This window comes from Ruditapes philippinarum, unplaced genomic scaffold, assembly GCF_026571515.1.
Source record: "Ruditapes philippinarum isolate M1 unplaced genomic scaffold, ASM2657151v2 ctg2093_1_1_1_1, whole genome shotgun sequence".
Classification (NCBI taxonomy): domain Eukaryota; kingdom Metazoa; phylum Mollusca; class Bivalvia; order Venerida; family Veneridae; genus Ruditapes; species Ruditapes philippinarum.
The window spans coordinates 87,547-110,404 of record NW_026853350.1 but is presented as its reverse complement, the minus strand read 5'-3'; the positions used below and the strand labels follow the sequence as shown (position 1 = coordinate 110,404).

Here is a 22,858-nt window from a genome sequence, read left to right as displayed (position 1 = left end):
AAAATAGATACGGTATTATGATGATCTGAATATTATGGCAAAATATTGGAACTATTTTTGCTCAGCGCAGCTAGATAGCCTAGACGCGTTCAAAGGGTAGTTAGCTGAATTTATCGTAATTACATTGGGGGCTTGCGCCCCCAAAAATAAGGTAGCAGACAACGTTCTTTTGCCAGAAAGCGACAGGTCCGTATAGCAGTCTGTCCGTACTGGAGGGTTACGCTTCTTAGTAACATTCTTCGTAGTTCTCTTACATTCTTCATAAATGACAGGTAATAACTGGGTGAAAATCAAACTTTCTAATATCATTTCAATATCTGTCTGCGAGTGTTCAATTTATTAATGATTTTTATTTTTTTTCACTGACATAGAAATTAACAAAACATTCAAAATAGTTAACTTGAATTCTATTTCCGTATTTCATTTTAATTTTAAGAGTAAATGTATATCATTCAACTTTTTCTGTTTCTCGTTGTTATAAAAGTCAAAATGATAAATATATTTGCTAATGATGCGTTATCCCTGCAATGCCTTTGAAGCATTAGTTTCAAAAGAGAAACAATTATCAAATGAACCGTAAGATATCGTATGTCATGTTTATAAACTATCAAAACAGTAACTACAACGTTTGACTGATGCACTTAATTTCAGATAATGTTCCTGTGATATATTTCTTTCTTTTGATAAAAAGTATATTAAATAGCATTTTTATTTTTTAAAGACACGTTGTTTTACATTTTGTAATTACTGAGTATATGAGTTAAAGTTCAACTCGACGACTCAGATTTGTTTTTAAACTCACGATGAGCAATTTTTTGTTTATAAGAAGAGATTGTTCTGTACATTCATTGCAAATCTGCGGATGATGTATATTTAAGCAAATGTGTGTATAAGACCATATAATAATTGTGTTATTTTATAAGTATCTTTTGCATGGTCAAAAAAAACCTTTTGTAATTGTTTATATTACATGCAAGTGTATCATTTTTTGCAAATATGTTACGATGATGTACCTTTGGTACAAATCTTATAAATTATATGTCCTGTTATGTTCTAAAGTAATTTGTGACATTTTTATATAATATTATTATATAAATCATCATATGGTATGAAACGAGGTGAACGGATAGGACCTTTCTAAATGCAAACTACAGTATACCATGAAATTTCAATTATTGTGTGTTAAGCAAAGTTATTCCCATATCCGCTATTCTTATCCATATAAAAGGTTATTTAAGGTTATCTCTTTAATAGTAAAATGATGACGTTACAATCTACGTAAATACGTCTATTATTATGACTCATAGATTAACCGGATAATGTCCTTTTAGCTATTCGGTAAATATTTTCATTTCACACATAATTTCTGATATTTATCTTTGGATAAATTTCTAATAGGCTGTTTTCTGTATTGCTTTTATACTTTTTTTTACTCAATTCTCTAAAGAAATTAATCGTAAATTACATTAGTGAAATATTTGGTGTGTAATAAAAGGCGAATCAAAATTTTAATTCTCTATGTAAGCAGATCATATAACCATATTATTATGATTTATAAATGATAAGTAATTTTAAGGTTTTGATAAAATTCCCATCCTGGGAAGTAATTGAGCTATCTTTCAATCCATTTTTTTTGTAATTATAGATAAATATAATGGAAATTACTTACTTAATATAAAGGTCAATAAAAGACAAATTAGAAAATGAGAAAAGAATTAAATGAGATTATAACTTGCATATAATAATTCATATTTTTCACTACCGTTCAAATCCAATAATACATCAGAATTTTAAAGTATTTATGGGAATTTAAACAGGACATGACATTTATATAAATTAATATACTTTACGATACGTTAAGCGCACAACCTAACATTTTTAGTAATAATGATATATATTTAATTTGGAACATTTTTATTTTCTTTAAAGGCTGTGCTGAATATTATCTATGTTTTTGCATTACATTTTTTATTTATTGATTTAAGATACATGTTTGTAATGATTTCTAATCAACTAATGCGATAGGAAACACAGAATGAGTAATGAACTTCGTGTTATAAACAAATATTGACAGAAAACATTTGCGCGATATGTGCTTGTTTTAACGATATGTTTGTAAACGTTTTAACTAAATGTTATATTTACTTTTTACAACATTACTTTTGGAGGATTTTGGATTCTAAAAAAACACGTTTTTTTGTAGTTGTAGGAAGGTCGTTGTGTACTGGTGCTGGTGTTATCATTGATTTTCTGTTTAAGCTGTTATCTAACCATTGACTGCAACACTGCTTGTAGCCACAATATTTACCCAAGAAACCAGTGCAAACGAAAATCTATCTGCAATGCTCGCTTATCAGTCAGTACATATTGTGGAACTGTCCACTAAAACTGTGAATGGTTATAATTAAACAGATTGAACGGTGGACAATTCCCGTCGCATGCATCGTTTCAAATAACTAAAAGGATATAAGACTATATTGGCAAAATGTATGTCTCTGCGTACAGCATCAGGATATGTTTAGATAGATAATCCTTAGTTGAAAAGACAATTTATGACGTATATCTAAATAATAGACAATATGTTATACATTACACCTGTACAGTTGATATCATTCATTTAATTCATACAAGAACGATGTGAGATATCACCGTAAAGGTATTAAATGAAGTTATTGAGGAAACTTATTTTCATCTAATATATCAATTTGTCAGTTGTTTATTTTTATTAATGACATCTTTATTAGAACTATCAAACTGATTTATGATACAAAAACAACTGAAATGTTTTGGTAATGATTTTTATCATTCACTCGACCTATAAAGCCCCACATAGATTTTTTCTTGGGGGGGGGGGGGCGGGTATTAACACAATTTTGTTCAAAGACGCCAAAACAGAAAAAAAAGATTTTTGCTAACCTCGGCTGATACAAAGTTTAAGCAACCTCACCTGCTGGAACTATGATATGCGTAGACTCAAATAATTTGAACCCATTTAGTCTCTTCTTACACCGTGCTTCTTAAGATCCGCAAGGTTAATCGGTGGCTGCAATTATTATATCTCAACCCGTAAAGGCAACCCTCAAAAGTCAAATAATGAAAAAAGTAAATAAATTTTACGTACAACACATTTTAAAAGCGTTTTTTATTTTTTATAAAAGCATATCACACAGATTGAACTACTATTTCTTTTTACCACTAATCGAAATTGAACCGGAATAGATTTAACATAATAGGTCGACATCCTGACTGCTCGCAATGTTACCATATCAAGTGATATACAATTACTTAACCCTGTGTCGACATTGCCTTTGTACCGTGTAATTGAATTTGGCGGATTTACCAAAAGATTAACACGCGTGCATAAAAGTGACCCTAACCAATATCTCTAAATATTTCAATCCAATATGTGAAGAAAAAGATAAAAGTTTAACTTACCTGACCCGGCCGACAAAGATATGGGTAAATTTTTAAATGATATGTTTCCTCTTCTAAATATCAAATATTTTAATTATTATAAACATCCTACCAAGTATTAAACTTAATAAAGTATTCATGTTAAAGGTGAAATTTTAACGCATTAAGTATGTACTAATGCAAAATGTGTTCGAGTCAAGGACTTAATATATTCTATTCCTAATTTGAAAAAAATGCGGGTTTTTATACGTCTGTGAAAACATTGTTGTGAAAACGATGTGTATTTTCAACAAGGTATTTCAATGTAAAAATAAATTTTTGAAGAAATGTTTCTTGGTAAATTCAAATTTAACTTTAACTTGTTATATAAACAGTTATCATGTTATGCTTAAGAAAGAATATAGAGGCTACAGAAATATTAAGAATATATTCAATGTTAACTTCAAATTAACAAGTAAATTTAGTTTCTCAATTATCACTATTAAAAGGAAATGTATGCCATGGAGCAAGAATTTCTCATTCATAGTAGAAATAGAAATATATGTTTTGAAAAACAATTCTTGATATGATGAAATAACTTTAAACCCGTTGTTAATAATTATACACTTGCAGAAAATGGAATACATATCAAATTACTCTCGTATTAATAGAAGAAACCTAACTGAAAACAAAGGCAGATACATTAAATGATGTAACATGAATACTGTCGAATGACGCGTGATCCTTAAGCAACAGTTGTAAACTCACATTAACTAAGATTTGTAAAAATCATGTATAATGTCTTTAGTTTGACATAAAATATTCTTTTTATCAGTCACATTTGTACCTGGTACGTTTTTGTGAAGCTTCATTAAGAAATATATATGAAATTACAGTTATCATTATTTTACTAAATATTCATTTAAGTTCATTTTGCAAGCAAATTATGTCTTGTTTTATCATCTCCGAATACTTGTAAGTATTTTAAGAATGCTCGTTTGAAATGATTTGTTTACTTAAAAACCGGTAGTAAAATTCTAATTAGCCCCTCTAATGAAATAAATCAATTTAATATGTTAAATGTTCACATTCAATGGTGCTATTGAAGGCTGGCGATAAAATCTTATTAAAACACAGCTAAGTGAAATATGTTAAATTTATAATGTTATCGTTTGATCAAAAACAAGGTTTGGTTTAATAAAAACACTTAAGTAATAACAGTCACTACTCCGACATCTTCATTGAATGTGAAATTTTTTAAGGGTAGGAATCAAATTTAATGTTTTATTGTGTGTTTTTTTTTTTCCAAATAAAATAGATTAGATGTAACTTTTTATAATAATCGTAAATGTTAATGACAAAAGTTAATATAACAATTATGGAGGGAAAGATTTCCAATGAAAAAATCACTCTGTCGATGAACAAAAGTGATAATTATAGTGTTAAAAAGTTAACAAATGATTGACGCATGAGCAAGTTAAATGCGTTCTTAAGCAATAAAAAGCAATTAAAATAGAAAAAAAATATCGAAATGCTCTCGGCAATTTACACAGGTGTTTGAATAAAAAGGTTCATTTAATGATTCATCGACCAAACAGGATAAAGGGTTATAATAGTTAATGTAGTCGAAATGACAGCAATGTCATACTAATCTGATAATCTAAGAATACAAATGCAGGTTTGAGCTGCGTTTATTGCACATCTTTTCGTGCTGTCATACATAAAGTACTATTTAATATATATTGTTTTAAAGTACTGTTATCTTGTCTTGATATCTTAATTTACAAACAAATTGAAATATAACATAGCAAAGCATTTGGAAAACGATTTTGAATATCAACATAACAACTGTAGCCTTAAACTCTTTGTGAAAAAGTGGAGACTTTAAGTTAAATAAAAGCGGGAGATTTGGTGTTTGTACATGTATTTCAATTTTAAATTCGGTCAACAACATTTACATTTCATTCAGGAATTAAGTTGTCAATTATTGATACAGATGCTGCTGTTGAAAATCGAAATTACACAATGAATAACGAGATAACACTTTAAACACAGCCAAGAGAATGCTGTACGAGCGACCGTGAATAGAGTATTGACGGAGACAACATGTCCTTGCATTTAAGGGGAAGATTAAGATCAGATGTTTTTATTAACTAACATGCAATGCGGATATATTCAACTATTTATAACTTATTATAGTGTTTATACTTCCCAATATGTTGCGGCATAAGTTTTCAATTGTTAAATGTTTAAGGGTTAATGATTTTTAAATAAGGAATTACTTTTACAAGATGGAATTTGAATACATATCACCCAACATATATATTGTGACATGGAGTTCATAAAGAGTATCATTCTGACATTGGTAAGTTTTTATGTCATTTCAATATGATATTGTTTCTTTTAAATCTATTAACGCAAATGTTTAAGCATGTTTTTGGTTGTCTTCAAACACGGACCAGTCTATAAGAATTGGAGTTAAGCAAAGCAAAGCTCTGACCGCTATTTTTCCTTTATTTCAACGGCATTTCAAACTGTATAAATTTGAGTGATTTACTGTTGTTGTCCATGAAAGAATATGCTAATGTTTACGAATTAAAGTAATTAGCCTGCAATTCCAATACCAGACAGGGATTTCATACATGATTTTTCATTTGTCATCATGTATTGTTTTATCAGTCAAGGACAAGAAAAATCTGTACCTGGAACAACCATGTCATAAAATACAATGTATTTCAGTATAGACCACCGTGACATTTTCACATAGGAAAACTCGTATTTCAAACACCATCTGACATCAAAGAATGCAATTTTTTACATGTCCTAATATAGTGATGTCAAATAACTTGTTATTACAGCTGCTTAATGTCATATCCAATTTAACAATTTAACACGAGAGATGAACGTTTTTCTATATTTTATGTTGACTAACGCTGCGGATTAAACATAACTAAAATAAATATTTTGTTTTCAGATTATAAATCAATATTAGATTGAAATGATGCGGATTACCTTGTTTTATTTGAAAAAATAACTATAGTGATTCATGTCCTCTGTGTCTTCAAACATAAAGATTGTCCTTCGATTAAAAACGATGTTGATTGATAATAGATAAGCTTAATATGAATTATCATAAACTTGATGATTATGTTATGTAATAAAATATTTAATGGATATACGGTTTTAAAATAAATTAGCGTTAACATTTAATTTTACACATTGCATGTCCTTGAGTATCCCGTGTTTATTTCCGAACGTAAATTTATAGGTCTCTTAAATAGCGTTATATTTAAGTCATACTCGAAACTGTTCAATTTACTTTTAATTATAATCTAACAATAACAATTCATTTTAAGTGATATAAACTTTCAGCAGCACAAGTCTAACCATAGGGGAAGAAATGTTAATCTACCCGTTTTCAAGTTCGCTCTTGCTGGTCAGAAACTCTTTGGTCTAAAGCTGTGTCTCTTACTGTGTTATCAATACCAAACAAATACTAACAAAATTAAGCAGATACATCACTAGTGAATAACTTGAATCTGTTTCTAAGTGAAAATGTAAATTGAATAAAAGTAATCTTAAAGAAATCAACAATTTGACAGGTGCGTAACAAATTAAACCATTTGTGGTTCACGATAAAAATGTAGGAAAGTAGCAAGAAGTAAAGATACGCAACGCGATTAAAATACCAGCAAAGTTTATACAAAGTTTGTAGTTTATACCGCTTTGATAATCTTATGATTAAGAACAAGTTCACGTGCTTGTGCTGTGTATACGACAAAAGTCGCGCGAACTATTTATTTTACGGTTAGTACTCCAAATGAAGCTTAATATTAATATTAATGTAAAGTTCGATTTAAAGAAACGTAATCTGGCAAAGTATTTTGGCGTCGGGAGTCGGATAAACAAATTACCGGTATCAATTTTAAGTAGATACAATTCTGTGACTAAATCCATGTTGAAATAAAAGAAAATAAGCAATCCTTCAAATACATATGGCTGATAATTCATTCTACTCATTCTTTATATATATATACATTTCTGTTAATTTCAAATTTTGTTACCTATTAGGTTTCTTTATATATATTTATTTCATTTTTCAATGACTGTTATATTGATGTACATAGTATAAAAGGTGGTTAACACATGAATTTCAATAACTGTTAAGGAGATGCAGGAGTGTGCGTTATGAATATCTTATTCACGTGCAATGCATATCTAAACACCGGGAGCCTTATTAATTATATATATTATAAACAAGCCGTTTTAACAATGAATGATTAAATCTAAGGAAGTCACGTACGTACAATTATTAAAGGAAAGTTTACTGCGACATCATGTCCAAGCAGTTAAGGGGCAAAAAATTGTTCAGATTTCCGGTTTCACTACGCATGTTCCTAAATGCCTACTGAATGAGGAGCATTCTCTCTCTATGTTTATTGCATAGTTTTTACGCGGTCAGTTTTTAATGTTGACTAATTCACAATTCAAAAGTATCTTTATCACACAAAAACGACAAAAGCAAAATTTAATTTACTCTACTATCACCATTTCTGATATGAAATACCAATATGAAAGTTGGAATATACAATTGTTTTTAAATAGCGTTCAGTTATTTTGTCACTTCAATAGTTGTGATGGTTCCGTAAAACCATCAGCTTAAGGCGAGGCACATATTTACAATCTGTTGGTTCTTTATTTTATATTTTACTTATTACAATCTGTTTTTAAATCGGACAGTAGCTAGCAATAATTATATAGTTTATGTTCAACACAATAAAAAAGGACGAAATACATTTGTTTCAAGATATATATTATTTAATTTTAACAATTGCTTAATATACAAAAAAACTTAACGTACATTTTTTAAATGTCAAACCAAGTTGAATGTGGGTCATCGTTAGTGTTAACTCGCAATACATTCATCAATTTGTTTTGAAACATTGACAAAGGGGAAAATTATATATAATTATCACATACTTATCATGATTGTGTGGGGAAACTCTGTTGGCAAAAAATTTGGTTAAATAAAAATGACAATTTCTCAATTTATGCTTTCGCTCCATATATTAGTCACATACTAACAAGAAAAAGTAATGAGTGCATACGAATACATACATGACCTTAGGGATCCCTTAGCGCGTAGGCCCTGTAAAAGAATACATGAATATTGTGTATACCAAATAATCCTAATTACTAACTGGTGATTTAATTAGGACTTGTCTCCCACATTTCCATTCATTTGCAATTAATTCTTAGCATAGTAACTTCTTGTAAACGCAATCGAAATGTTGTAAGCAACTTAACAAGAGTTCAGAAAAATAATATGGCGAATAAACCAAAGCAAAAGTTGAATAAAATAGAGAAAAACAGAATCCAGAATCCCTAAAGAAAGCCCAACACAGCAAAATTGAAAATGTTGCAGGCTCGGTTTTGATTGAGTCTGTTCATGGACAATATTGGAAAGCCTATAAGCCCATAAATAAACCTAAGTACTATATCCTTGTAACGCATAGTAATAGCTTCATTAACGTTAACTTCAGCTAAAATAAAGAATTAGCTAAAACAATATTCACATATAATGTATCGAAATATATTAGATTTATCAAACAAAGCAATATCTGAATTGAAATCAACTATCCCTCTTATACCGTAGATTTAATGTAACGGGGTGACTGTCTGGCTGTCTATAAGTTAACGTATTTAATACAATTACTTCACAGTGCATCAGTGTTACATACATAAGGACTTAGTATGGATTAATATGTGATTTGTATATGCGAGCAATAAATTGACTCTCCCAGTGTTTTTATATCTTAAAATCAAATTTAAATGTAAAATGATAACATTGTGTAACGCGGTCAAGAAAGATAAAATTTGCTTTTTTATCACGATAATATTCGCTTAGTTTACTTGAATGAAGAACACTATGGTTAAGTTAAACACATGTTTATAACTGTAACATTGTACATTTAGTGTAGAGTATTTACAATTATTTGCTTTTTGATAAGAGAGGTACTCGACCTCAAACATGGAAATTGAAAGATCGTGTTTTAATCTTAATCTAGTGCTTATTTGTTTCTAATATTTAATTTAATACATAAAAACGTATGGAATTATGATTTAAATATCTAGAAGATACATTTTAAAAAAGGGTGTTATATGAATAACTTATTATGAAATAATGTGGAATAATGCGCTTGTAATAGTGAGTTGATAAATTATCAGTAGCAGATTAAGAAAGAAAATGCCTTTGATGAAAAGTATAATGATATGAATTTTTTAAAGAAAACAAAACTATCAATAATTAATGCACATTTTTTTGTGATGACCTATAGAATTTATATTATAAAATACAAATCAGGTAAATGTAATCGAAATATAAGCGAAGTGCGACTTGGTTCAAATAACGAAGGATATAATTTATTTAGCATAATTCATTATATTTCACTAAATGTACAGGATAATAGCACTCACAACAAATAAAAGTAATGTTAACGACATAATTTTTTATACTCTTAGCATCTATAATTCTTGCCAAAATCTATTTTAAAGTCAAAAGATTGTTGCGTGGTCCTCAAAGCTTTCAGTAGCCGAGCAGATGTTATATTTATGTTTACATGAGTGCATATTTGTCGCTGTTATCAAAAGTTATTTAAGGTAAAATCTAATCTAATCAGTGTGTTTAATCACTGAGTCAGTTGTGTTTCATATAAGTAAGGTAGATTAGTTTTACAAAATATAAGATGCTGTATCGTTGTTTTTTTAATATAAAAAAATCGGAAATACATTCGAAAACAAGGCTGTGAAGATTGCCTTAATTTGCTTCTAGAAAGAATTAAAGATACATTGTATTTAGAATAATAAGTGTATAATAGTTCATGCATTTGGTTTCAATATAATTGCATACCTCTATGTGCGGGCATTTGTATAAATTTTCCTAAAATGATGTTTTTACATACATTTCAAATAGTAATTATAGTCAATTTTGCCTGATCTTACAAATTAAGATATCAAATATCTGATTGTTATCTACTAACTGTTTTATACGTTTCATTTAGTTGAAGATGAAAAGGTTTCATTTTCCATTTCATATTCCAACAATATAGTATGTTTTATACATGTATATATGGTTATATACTGGTTAATATGAAAACGGATGTATAAAAAGCATGCGAGTTTAAATGTATTAAAAAAGTGCAAGTAAAGAATAAATTATTGTGAAGATCAATTGTGAATATACTTTTAAATTTTATTGATGTCAGTTAATGCAAATTGACAATTGATTACCCTGACAAATCAGATGTGAAGCTGTCAATTATTAATATTCTTTCTTCAAGAAAACATTTTATTAATAACTAATTTTGAAAGTAAACATCGCAACTATTCAAGAGGCTCTCCCACATTTTCCAACAATGTTGGCACCTGACTCGCAAATATCTTTAAATTATTTAACCTTGACATTGTTACCTTGCTGAATTCCTGATACATCATTAAAATATATGAAATTATAATCAATTCTTCTACAAACAGTATGTTGATGTTGTAACTCACCAATGCATTTCCTTGAGTAATGACATTTGTCATTTTGTACGCAGTGAAAAAGTAAACGGTGTAGTTATATTTGAAAATATCTAGTTACGAATGACCATTAGGTGATTTTATCAGACACATTGCATGAAGCGGAAACGTTGTTTTAATTTCATTTGCACTATACTTTTATGTTACTTATACCCGATCATAAGCTGATGTAAGTCTTCCATCAATAAAACTTTTGTTTTATCTGGAAATTTAGAAAATAATTGCTATAATAGTATAATAATATTACAAATAATTAATGCATGACTGGATTTAATGCGCTTCTTTGCGATAAATAAGGTATTAAAGTGAGTAAAACTAAATCTTATAAACGTTTCAAGCAGGTGTTAGAGTTTAAAGCATTAGTGATATATCATAAACATTTTATCATATTTCAAGATGCTAAAAGTAATGAAAATGAAAGATTAGAATCACAATTTGTTGTTTATTGTATTTTAATAATCTAATAATTTGATACAAATTATGCTACGTTCACGACCCAATAATTAAAGCTACCGTATATTCTATACCCCGGACGTTTCTTTATATTCTATAAAATAAAGTAAACTGGCTAAGCATGTTATCTTAGTTCATCTCTTCAATAAGTTTACTTTTAATGACAATATGCTACCACATTACACGCTTAACAAAAATAGACACTAACACTTGGCACATTTTAGCATTTTCATAGCACTTAATCATACATATGTTTTCGTAATTAAAATAGCCTTGAACGATCAGTCACTCTGATAAACTGTATAAGATAAGGTCATATATCTTTCTTTACGATTTTGTTTCAACATTCCATCATATTTCATTATGTTTTCAATAAATTAATGAATTAATCAAGTAATTATCAAGCATGAGGTAATTTTTTACAGATAGGTGACAGTATTAACATTTTATTGTTTTTACTGGTATTTGATTTATTACCTAATTGGCAACAATTAAAGTTCATCCCAAATTTAACAGCATTGATCTGAGAATTACAATAATTTTGATATTAAATTTTGAACATAAATGAATTCATTGTTTTAACATTTTGTTATCAAAGTTGTAAATAATGGTTGTGTTTTGATTTTGTAACTATACATGACATAACAATGTCATTAAGAATCTATTGGTATCAGGCAGTATCTTTTGATAGAAAAGTCTTGCACTAACGGCTTTAATTTAGGGTACTTGATATCAATATAAGGAAGATTTATCATTACCTGCAAATAAAACAAGCTTAACGATAACCGATCATAATGATAAATTATAACATTTACATTACCTTTGATTTTATTCAGCACATATTTTGAAAATAAAGTAAATATTACAAATAAATAATGCACTACTGGATTTAAAGTAGTAAAAAGAATAAATAATATATTATTATAATAATAATGCATGACTGGATTAAAGTAGTAAAAAGAATAAAATGAGCCGCGTCACGACAAAACCAACATAATGCGTTTGCGACCAGCATGGATCCAGACCAGCCTGCGCAGCCTTACAGAACCTATAACAAGTAAAGAAACTGCTAGCGAACAGCATGGATCCTGATCAGACTGCGCGGATGCGCAGGCTGGTCTGGATCCATGCTGGTCGCAAACCCACTATGTTGGTTTTGTCGTGACGCCGCTCAAATATGATTTACGTGACAGAGGTATAATTTAATGTAGATTGAACTACAATAAATATGGTAAAGAATTCGCTGCCTTATTACAATGTATCACTATTAATCAACTTCCAATTAAGAATAGCGCTGAGTTTTAGTTAAAACACTTTCAGCTGTCGTAATTCAGAATTGCATTAAAAACATCAAATTGTATTATAGTTTCAATTCAGCTCAGTGACGGCTTTATAGGTCATCATGTGCGTGCAATTATGAAAAGAGGCTTAACTTTGACTTCATGTTCAAGCATTTAAACGGACAGATTAAAATCACAACTAAGTCTCAATTACGCTGGATTTTAAGTAAAAAACATTTTAACTGAACATTACTATATCCGACAGCTTATGGGGAAATACGCTTTCCATTTTGTGTCAATGAAATAGAGTGAATTGGTTTGTGATTCTTAAAATGATAGACAATTTTAAACGATGGCATTTGTACTAAGTGTATACGATACAAGAATTTTTCTGACATGAAGTGCATTTGGATATTAACTACTCAGCTTCTGGTAAGTTTTTTTTTCTTTCATGAATGTTATTTTTAATATATTAATTTCGTTTTTATCTGGTTCAAACGGTATTAAGATGGTACAATGATAACACGAAATCAATTTTGAAATAAGAATTTCCCTACTCATTTCTGACATTAATGCTTAACAAACATGTTATCATCATAAAATGAGCCGCGTCACGACAAAACCAACATAGTGCGTTTGCGACCAGCAAACTATCAGTTCGCTATCAGTATCTTTACTTGTTATAGGGTCTGTAAGCGAACAGCATGTATCCAGATCAGACTGCGCGGATGCGCAGGCTGATCTGGTTCCATGCTGGTCGCAAACCCATTATGTTGGTTTTGTCGTGACACGGCTCAAATATTGCATTTCATATCAGTGTTAGTACTTTATAAGTTGCAACACAATTATGTTGTTTTTGTACGAATGTAATACTTATTATCAAATATGATTAAACTACCTGACAAGGCGATGTAACCGTAAGTTTTAACAAATATTTATACAATAATGTTAATGTGTTAAATAAAAGCTACATTTATCGATATGCTAGTTCTCTCTTCGATTTTGATATTTGAATGATTTTTTTAATTGATTTTACTGTATTGATATAAAAACACAAAAACAATTGGTAGTCTAATAGTAATGCCAAATGGTCTGTCAGCACTCACCATTTCTCATTTTGGATGTGCTAACGTTAAGTGAGTACAAAGCCTTTTTTCGATGGCAAATTTTTTGTTAAGTATCCACACGATTATACTGTTCGCTCCATGTAATTACTAACTTATTATAATTTGATTTAAACGAAGGCATGAGAATGTAATTATATCAGGACCACATGATTGACAATGCCCAATTGCCGACAACATTCAAATGACAAAATAATCAGTTCAACCTACTTTTGTCAATTTCCTTAGTAAAGGATTAGTCCATTAGATTGGATATTCGACACGTATGCATAAGCTATCAATGAAGAAAGAAACGAAGCAAATGTTGAAAAAGTATTGAACGGTGGTACAACATAAAAGTGTGAACTGGTTACATCAATTATTTATACCATTTTTGTAAGGTGGTTTATCTATGTGTATACTAAAAAGCCACCTTTTGTCGTTGTTGTTGAAGCCGGAATATGCCATGCTATAACTGTCCCTTATTTAATAGTGTAGGTTGGGCATTTATAGAATTTAGGAAACATGCCCACGAGTATCGCAACATACCTGTACCAATCACATTTATTGCTTCATATGGCCAATTGGATCAATAGAAAATACCAAGGAAAAAGTCCAACAAAATCAAAGGGTGGTCAATTCTAATTTAAAGTAATCATCAAAACAAATTAAAAGTACAAAAAAAAGTAAAAATTAGATTAGAATAACCATTTAATTGATAGGAACGTTTAAGTCGTTTTTTTGTAATAAAATACTTTAAAAGTTGACTGTGATATTAAATAAACAGATAATCATACAAAAGATGTTAAAACATTTAAATGCACTGCATAGTGTAACCTGATGTAAGTATATACTAATGATACACTTGATTTCAGAGAATATAATCCTTCTTTTAAACCATTTGTAGACATTAATACTGTATAATTGTACATTATTATATTACAACATGTGATAAAAAGATTAAATTATTAATAATATCTGAAGAAATTAATTCCGTGTATGGTATGTGCACTGTGTTGCCTTTCCTAATGCTGAATTAGGCGCAGCATGGGTCTATAAATGTACAAAATGTATAATAATTGTTAAAGGGACTCCGCTGAAGTTTTTTGACATGATGCGACTGAAAATATTCTTTCAATTTGATGTAAGTTTAGACCACTGATCTTTGTTCATTCGCGCACTTCGTTTTTTTCCAGAATAATTATTCAAATTGTAAGAAAATGACACAAAATGAAAAGCGTTTAACACTTTTCTCTCAAATCGGGCTCAGAAAAGCATAAAATACGGTTTTCGATTTATTTCAAAGTATACTTCTTAACTATCTTTGCATATATTTCTGTTGAAAGTGTCACAGCTCATTTATGTAAGAAATTCAAATGTTATGTTTTTAGGCTTTTAAACCTCAGTAGAGTCCCTTTAAAACTGGGAATGTCACCTGAAACAGACAACAATAATTGAAATTATGTAACAGATGTAACAATGATAAAAGATAACATATAGAAAAACTAAACATGCTTTTTTTTCATCGACTTACGATGGTTACTGTTGCTTTGAACGTATTACAGCATACTCAAACCGAAAAACAAATGATAGCACGTGTAACTTAGTCACCCCAACATAGAAAGTACATTTAGATAATAAAGAAATTGTTATAAATTACTTCATGTACTTAGTTTTATTTAATATTTGTCATTTATATGACAGATTCTATGAAGTATCACCATAAAAGTAATACATTGATGCTTTAGTATTATACATTTTAATTACTTCCTTTTGATAATGTTTCTTTATTTTAATGAATTGTTTTGATAATTAACCAATAAATATTATTTAACGGCTTTAATTTATTTCTAACGTTATTACATTTATGTGTGACAGAATCGTTCTTTAAGGTGTTTTAATTTTCGTATTATATTTTCACTGAACGGATTGCAACGTCTTTCAACTATTGCCAAAATTCTATTTATTTTGATGTATTTCATCTATTTATTTACTTTGTTTAATTTTCGTTTTTTTTACCCCTATGGTTAGTCATCTAAGGTCACGAGATTTTCAATGATATGTTCATCAAAACAATAAATGTGCAAAAATTTATTGATTGATTTTGGCTCCCTAAGATCAAGGTCAAATAAACATAAAATAGACAAAATAGGGTTTCCGATCAATAACTAGAGTTTGAAATGATATAAACTTAGAGTGTAGCAAGCTTATTTGAACCCCTTGCTTAGGATTGCATTTGAGCCCCTAGGGGCAATGTCGCTGTAAAGTAAGAATAGGAAATAAGTTTTCGGTCAATTGATCGAAATAAAATTATTCAATGAAACTTGTTTTACATTCAATTAATAATTCAAAAGTATTTTGTTGATTAGAATAAGCTGAGAGTGTGACCATCAATACAAATGTGCTTAATAAATATAACGTATAATATTGCTCTTGCAATTCCTTTCCATATATCAGCGTTACCTACACAACGATTGATTAAATCTGCTGATCTGGTGATCTGGTGATTGGTATGCATTGGCCCTCGACCCGTATTCTTTTTTTATTTAAGTTTGTGAATGAATATACAACACGACCTAGAAAGATAAAGGTCATTTTTCATTTCAAAACACTTAGCTGGCTGAAATAACACAGAGTCGTCTCGACTACTTTATACATTTTTTGTAAACCGCAGCTTTGTAATTGATAAATTTTTACAACCATAGTCTGTTTGATGAGATTCACTCGACACTGTAAGGTTTAATATATAACTTTAGTGTATTGCATGAATGGAATTTTTGGAGACGATTGGCAATATTTGAACTCAGTTAACATTAAGACCTTTTAAATTAAATGCATAGTTTTAGAAGTCAGTTTGTTGTGCTGAAAAGTCTATTATGATCAAATAAATGATCAATTCTTTTAACCTCTCACTTTAGGAAATGATATATATGTACATGTGTTGTAAAAGATGTTTTTAATTGTTTGCCACTTAAGCCATACACTAACTAGGAACCTTCAACCTAAACTTACTTTTAAACGTTTTATTCTGTTGTAATTATGTTTATCCTAAGTGCAGTTATGTACATAACTAAATAATGAATGACTAAATCAAAAATAATAATTTTATGTACATATACGCACTTCAAGATATATTTTTCTACAATACGATTTTTTTTGTGTGAACGTATGTCTTTAATACACTATACATATCAACTGTTACATGTACATACGTTTCTGTTTAAAAGTCAAAAAAGGATGTTGTTTTTTTAATTTCAGTATTTAGACACACATATCGCGTCTATAATTATTTTATACTGAGCTAATTTATTATTGGCTACTAAGTGACGATAGTTAAAGTGAAGATTAAAGATCAAACAATAAATAATAGATAAGAATGCCAATTTCCCTTTTATCTAAAATTCATGTAAAAATAATTGTTTGAATGAAATGTTTGAATAACACTTTAATTCTGTATCAAAATTAATTTTCAGGGGCAATTAAACGTCGATTTTAAAAAAAGATCTGAATTAAACTTCATTTAGCGTTAATAAAATATGTAACGCATTTATGACTATATTTGTTATAGAAAGAACTAATTCATACTATAAAACGATAAAATACTACGCATGCTTCGCTGCGGTTTTGAAACGCGGTTACAATAAGCATTTCTTTCAGTTGTGTAAAAAAGAGGAATTAAATTATCAATTATTAGCTCATTTTTTAATGTGATTCAAAAGTGTACAGTGACTTAATTGGTATAACAAGTAAATGGCAGGGAGAATATCATGTGCGTTTGATTATAAAAAAGAAATTGTTAAATGTGATTTTATGTCAAATCATTTAACGTGAAATTTGAAATTCAGAATAAAATTAGGATCTGATCAGTAAAGAACCACTTACTTTCTAGCTTATTAAACGAGACAAAAATTTAATTGAATATGGTGTGAAAATTCAAATACGATGGAATTGGTACTCAATTGGTTGGATACACCCTGTTTAAAGAGATGAAGAGCAGTTGGAAATATATTTTGCTGCTAACGTTGGTGAGTTATTGTTGGACTTTCATAACCTAAGAGTGTATGAATGTATGGAAAAGTCCTTTATTCTATCTTTTTTTATTTAAGCTTTCAGGCTTTTAAGATAATAAACGGTAATGTATCTTTCAGTTCATCTGCGAATTATTTGAAAGTGCTATATCTAGCGATTGTTTTTAAAGTTTCGTATTGCATTTGATTGAACAAACTGATGTTTTCATGACATTAAACTTATAATTGTTGACAATGCATTTTTAATTTAGAAAGTCTCGATCGTAGGACGTTGTGGGTGTCTCATATGATTTCTTTTTTTTGACGCAACTCTCTTCTCTTTGGAAAGATGTAAAATTTCATCACATGCATCTCATAACTTTCTTCAAATAATTTCGAATAATACTATATGTACATTCTTTAGAACCGTCTTTTCATACATTTATGGCTGTATGATAAAAATAACACGTTTTATATTGAACACTTTTCAAGTAATACACCTAAAAGAGTTGCCTTTTTACTAGCGCCATTGGTTTAGGCGATATTAATCTTATATTTGTAAATCTTATAATCTGTTTCTCAAAGTGTACATGAAGTGTCTAATTGGCATTAATATATTCGCGAATGTATGATTCTATGTAACGATTACCTAGAAATAACAAGCAAGATGTTGATAAGCATCTTCAAATACTTGTTGACTTGCGCTTTTTATTTATTTACACTAGGAGAGCGCATGTTATACGATTTAAGTCTGGCTTATGGTTATATCATTGCCTACCAATGACATATGTAGGCTGTATATATATTTAATTTCCGGAAGCAAGAAATCTGAAAAAGGTGATCCATCGGAAGAAATGTAAATATCAAAACTTTATGAAAATTGCAGACGCAGTTTAATTGAATCTGTTCATAAGAGATAAAGTAAATATACAACATCTCTCACACCCCCTAGCACCGACTTAAGAGGTATTTAATCGTCAACACAATGTACTTTAGTCATAATCAAGTTGTATTTTTTAACTTAATTTTATTTGTAGAACAACAAGAAATTGCAATTCTCTCAAGAGTAAAACCTTAATGCAGATATTTGGATTATCAATATAACAGCTGTCTATAATTTCTAAAAAAAATTCTCTTTTATAACATAACCTTCACGAACTTGAATGACGTAGAGCAACGTTTTCCAAACATCTATAACAAGTATTATAGTAATAATGATAACAAAAATAGTTATCGGTGTCGTAGTCTGTATCATCAAGCCATTGCTTATCGTCAAGAACTAAAGAAATAAAACTATTAACATCATTTTCAAGTAGCAATTAATTCTATCAATACAATTATTAACACCAGCAACACTTTAACATCACTAGCAACAACATTATCACCGCTATTATCATCAATATATTACACTAGCTTAAATGACCAAAAAAAGAAAATTCTAAATACTTGTTACATAAATTGTAATTTATGATCCCTATTAGAAACTTTCGTCGTTAAGTATCCTATTTAGTACATATTCTAATTTACAAATGACATAAAATGGGCACCGACATAAAATCACTTTGGACTTTAAAATGAGGTGAAATTGTTTTAAATGGTATATTTTGATGCGATTTTGTGAGTTACGATAAGCATTTTTTTTTTAATTTATCGCTGTAATAACGATCGTATTTGTGCATTCATTGTAAATATATCGTGATTTATTATATTAACATTAAAAGGTGTTGTGTGTTGAATCAGGAGACGTAATTTTACAAAACATATGGTTTCTTAAATTGATGCTTAAGTAGTCATTAATTTGATTCAACTTTTTGCAATCTTTTGTAAGAATTTGCGCATAAATATTTGACAATGTTTTTGTGCAGTATATTATACATTGAGAAAAGTGTAAATTGGTTTTTATTTCATTTCTTGTTCTGTTTTGATTCTTTTAATGATATTCTTTTAGTTTTAAATATTTTTTTTATTTTCTGCAACTTCTTCGGCACGTTCACCATCATGAATTAAAAAAACCAAGTATTTCCAAACAATTAAATCGTGTAACCCTGCTTCTGGACTTTTTAATTTAAAAAAAACCGAATGAATGGTCTTTAAAAACTCTTTTTATACAAAGCGAGCTGTCCTGGCAAATTGTTTGACACAAAAATAAGATATTTTTTAAGTTATTAGAATAAGTTGAAAATGTCATATGTTTTAAATAATAAATTATTTTGCTAATTCTATTTTATCAAATTTAGCTGACATCATTTTATAAAAGAACATTTTTACAAACTGCGAATAATGTATGCTTTCAGGATATAATATGTATTTAAGTCCAAGAACGTGTGTAAGAAAAAAAATATATACTGCTTTCTAAAGATTCTGTAAATATTTCTCTTGCAAAAAAATAAACATTAGAATCTTATAAAGTTATTTATAGTAAACATAATTCTATTTATATGATATAATGTGTTTTTATTTATAATGTTTCTGGTTTACCCTTTACAGCGTGTATCTGGTGGCCAGGTGGTGAAAATGCAGTTTTTATAATTCTTTCAAATTTGTTTGGAGATCTAGCCAAAATGCTTCTGAATGAAAAAACATTCGCCAATATTTCATTTCAATAACAAATGTTTTACATTGCATTGTATTGTTTGAAACATAACAAACAATAAAATACCCGTGTTATCTATTTTATTATAGTTTTGCATGAAACGCACGTGCGTCAGAGAGACATTAAATATATATTTAAGCTTCTAAGAATAAGTTATACTTTTGTATATCATTTCTATTGTGAACATTTTGGCTAAGAACATCGAGGTTTCCGTCATACCTAAACCATTAATATTAATTATTGTCTTTTTGTCTTTTTGTAGTAGTAAATGGTTATATCATATACTTAAACAAGGTCTTTGTGTAAGGTGTTAATATGTTCACCTTTTGAAATCATGGCTCTTTAATGGGAAGAATTGACTGTTATGTTAATATTAACGTCATTTTCCGCTATTGGCAAGGATCTCTTTGTATAGTAGGTAAATTGGAAAGGTCATATTCATTAGTTACGGTGTTGTTAAGTGTTGGTCCGATCTTGATACATATAAAATGTACTTTTTATTTAATTTTTTGTCGGTAAAGATCATTCATTAACTAGTGCTTTAAGTTGCTGCATAAAATAATTTAAAACAGGCAAAGGTTTTTTAAAGTTTTTTTTTAATGACTCCCCGTTATTTGGTATCCCATACCGTTAGTGGATTTCAATTATGACTTTATCAGGTTATGTAAGATCAGAATATATGTCTAGGCATGTATAAAACATATTTTATATCTCTAGCCGTAATTTGAAATTGACGATAGAGGCATTTCACCTTAACGTATGATCGGTTTAGATAAAAGTCATAAATTGAGCCGCGTCACGACAAAACCAACGTAATGCGTTTGCGACCAGCATGGATCCAGACCAGCCTGCGCATCAGGATCCATGCAGTTCGCTATCAGTTTCTCTACTTGTAAAAGAGTTGGTAAGCGAACAGCATGGATCCTGATCAGACTGCGCGGATGCGCAGGCTGGTCTGGATCCATGCTGGTCGCAAACGCATTACGTTGGTTTTGACGTGACGCAGCTCAATTATAAGACATTGCAAAATATATTGGACCCAAATAAAACTCTTCTGAGTTTGTCTATAGGCCAACTTTAAGATTCCTTTCAATACAAGCAGATATTTTGTTTTGGCACTGGACTGATCAATAGCAATAACAGATTAACATTAACACTTTGTCACTGTGTTTTATCACTCTTTGATAACTGGAAGTGTTGAGATGTTTTTGCAGTGTGTTTTTCATAATTTAAGAGTTTTACAAGTACCAATATCTCGAAAAACCGCCGATGGAAATGAATATATGTTATCTTGATATATTGTAATTGCTTTATAGTAAATGGTAAAACTTTACATAGTAGCATTTCAAAGTACTTTTAAATTGTGTCTTTCAACCACCGTCTAAATAATGTATCAAAGTAATTGTTGCAATTGGCCCTGTACTTTCGGATATTACTGTCACATCAGCATCATTTTGATGTTAGCTTTTCCAATACTTTAAATCGTATATAATTAAAAAGTCTCTCACTGAAGTGTGAAAATAGATGTATGAGAATAATGGATATGGTGATTTCTGCGGAAGTTATAGTCATAATTCAATAATCTGAAGACAGAATGATCCCTCGGAAGCATAAATTACAATCAAATTACATGAAACACTGATTCGGTTTGATTGAGTTTGTACTTGAAGGATAATGAAAAATGCAACATCCCTTACGCCTTCTAGCACCGGCTTGAGAGGTACTCATCAAGAAGTACTTTTTTCAATACCATGGTGTAAATTATCACGTGAATGAAAACATTTGATAAACAATATTGTGAATATAGTGTTAAACATATTAAAGTTAAACTAATCGAATATTAGCGATTTACAGGAAGAGAGGTATGCAATAAATTGGTATTTTAAGATAGTTCATTCTAGTTTTATGAATGAATTTTAAAGTTGTTTGACACGACCTACAAAGATAAAGGTCATTTTTTTCTCATAAAATAACATGATAAATTTAAATCCGTGCTTAAAAGTGTTAAATATTATTATATCCAAGTTCTTTTTTTGCAATCATATACAACTATGTACAAGAGTCACTCGACATTTTAAGTTTAACTTAAAGGTCTTGTTTAATGTTATAGTGTAGTGCATTTGGAATTTATGTAATATTGTTGAAAGGACGATCTAGTTTGCTTACTTTTGGTTTTGTGATACAATGTAAAAATTTACTTTTAGGTTGCTATATTAGGGGACATTAAATAAACATGCACGAGGATCAGCTGGTTAGATGTAGGTTTCAAAAGAAATAAATATGAAATATTTAATGAAGTATCTATGTGACAGTTATTTAAGACAAACATTGTAAAAAAAGTGAATTTATTAGTACATGTACATAAATTTTAAGAATAATGAATAATATCAATTATATATAAATAAGAGTACAATCTTATACTCAGCGTTATCATATTACCTGCAGAAT

General features: G+C 29.3%; 1 protein-coding gene across 4 annotated transcripts in view; it reads left to right on the top strand.

Moving 5' to 3' along the window:
• Window positions 1-22,858, top strand: part of LOC132736592 (ADAMTS-like protein 1) — a 60,243-nt gene that overhangs the window by 9,808 nt on the left and 27,577 nt on the right. The window contains exons 1-2 of one of the 4 annotated variants that reach the window (XM_060723749.1): window positions 9,585-9,601; window positions 12,794-13,139. The exons of 1 other annotated variant lie outside the window; for it this stretch is intronic. In XM_060723749.1, coding sequence (XP_060579732.1) covers window positions 13,104-13,139 — 36 coding nt within the window. In that variant the 5' untranslated portion in view covers window positions 9,585-9,601; window positions 12,794-13,103. Of the gene's footprint in view, window positions 1-5,616; window positions 5,759-9,584; window positions 9,602-12,775; window positions 13,140-22,858 lie in introns of those variants that run through there. 2 more of the 4 variants (XM_060723752.1, XM_060723747.1) reach the window with 2 other exon arrangements.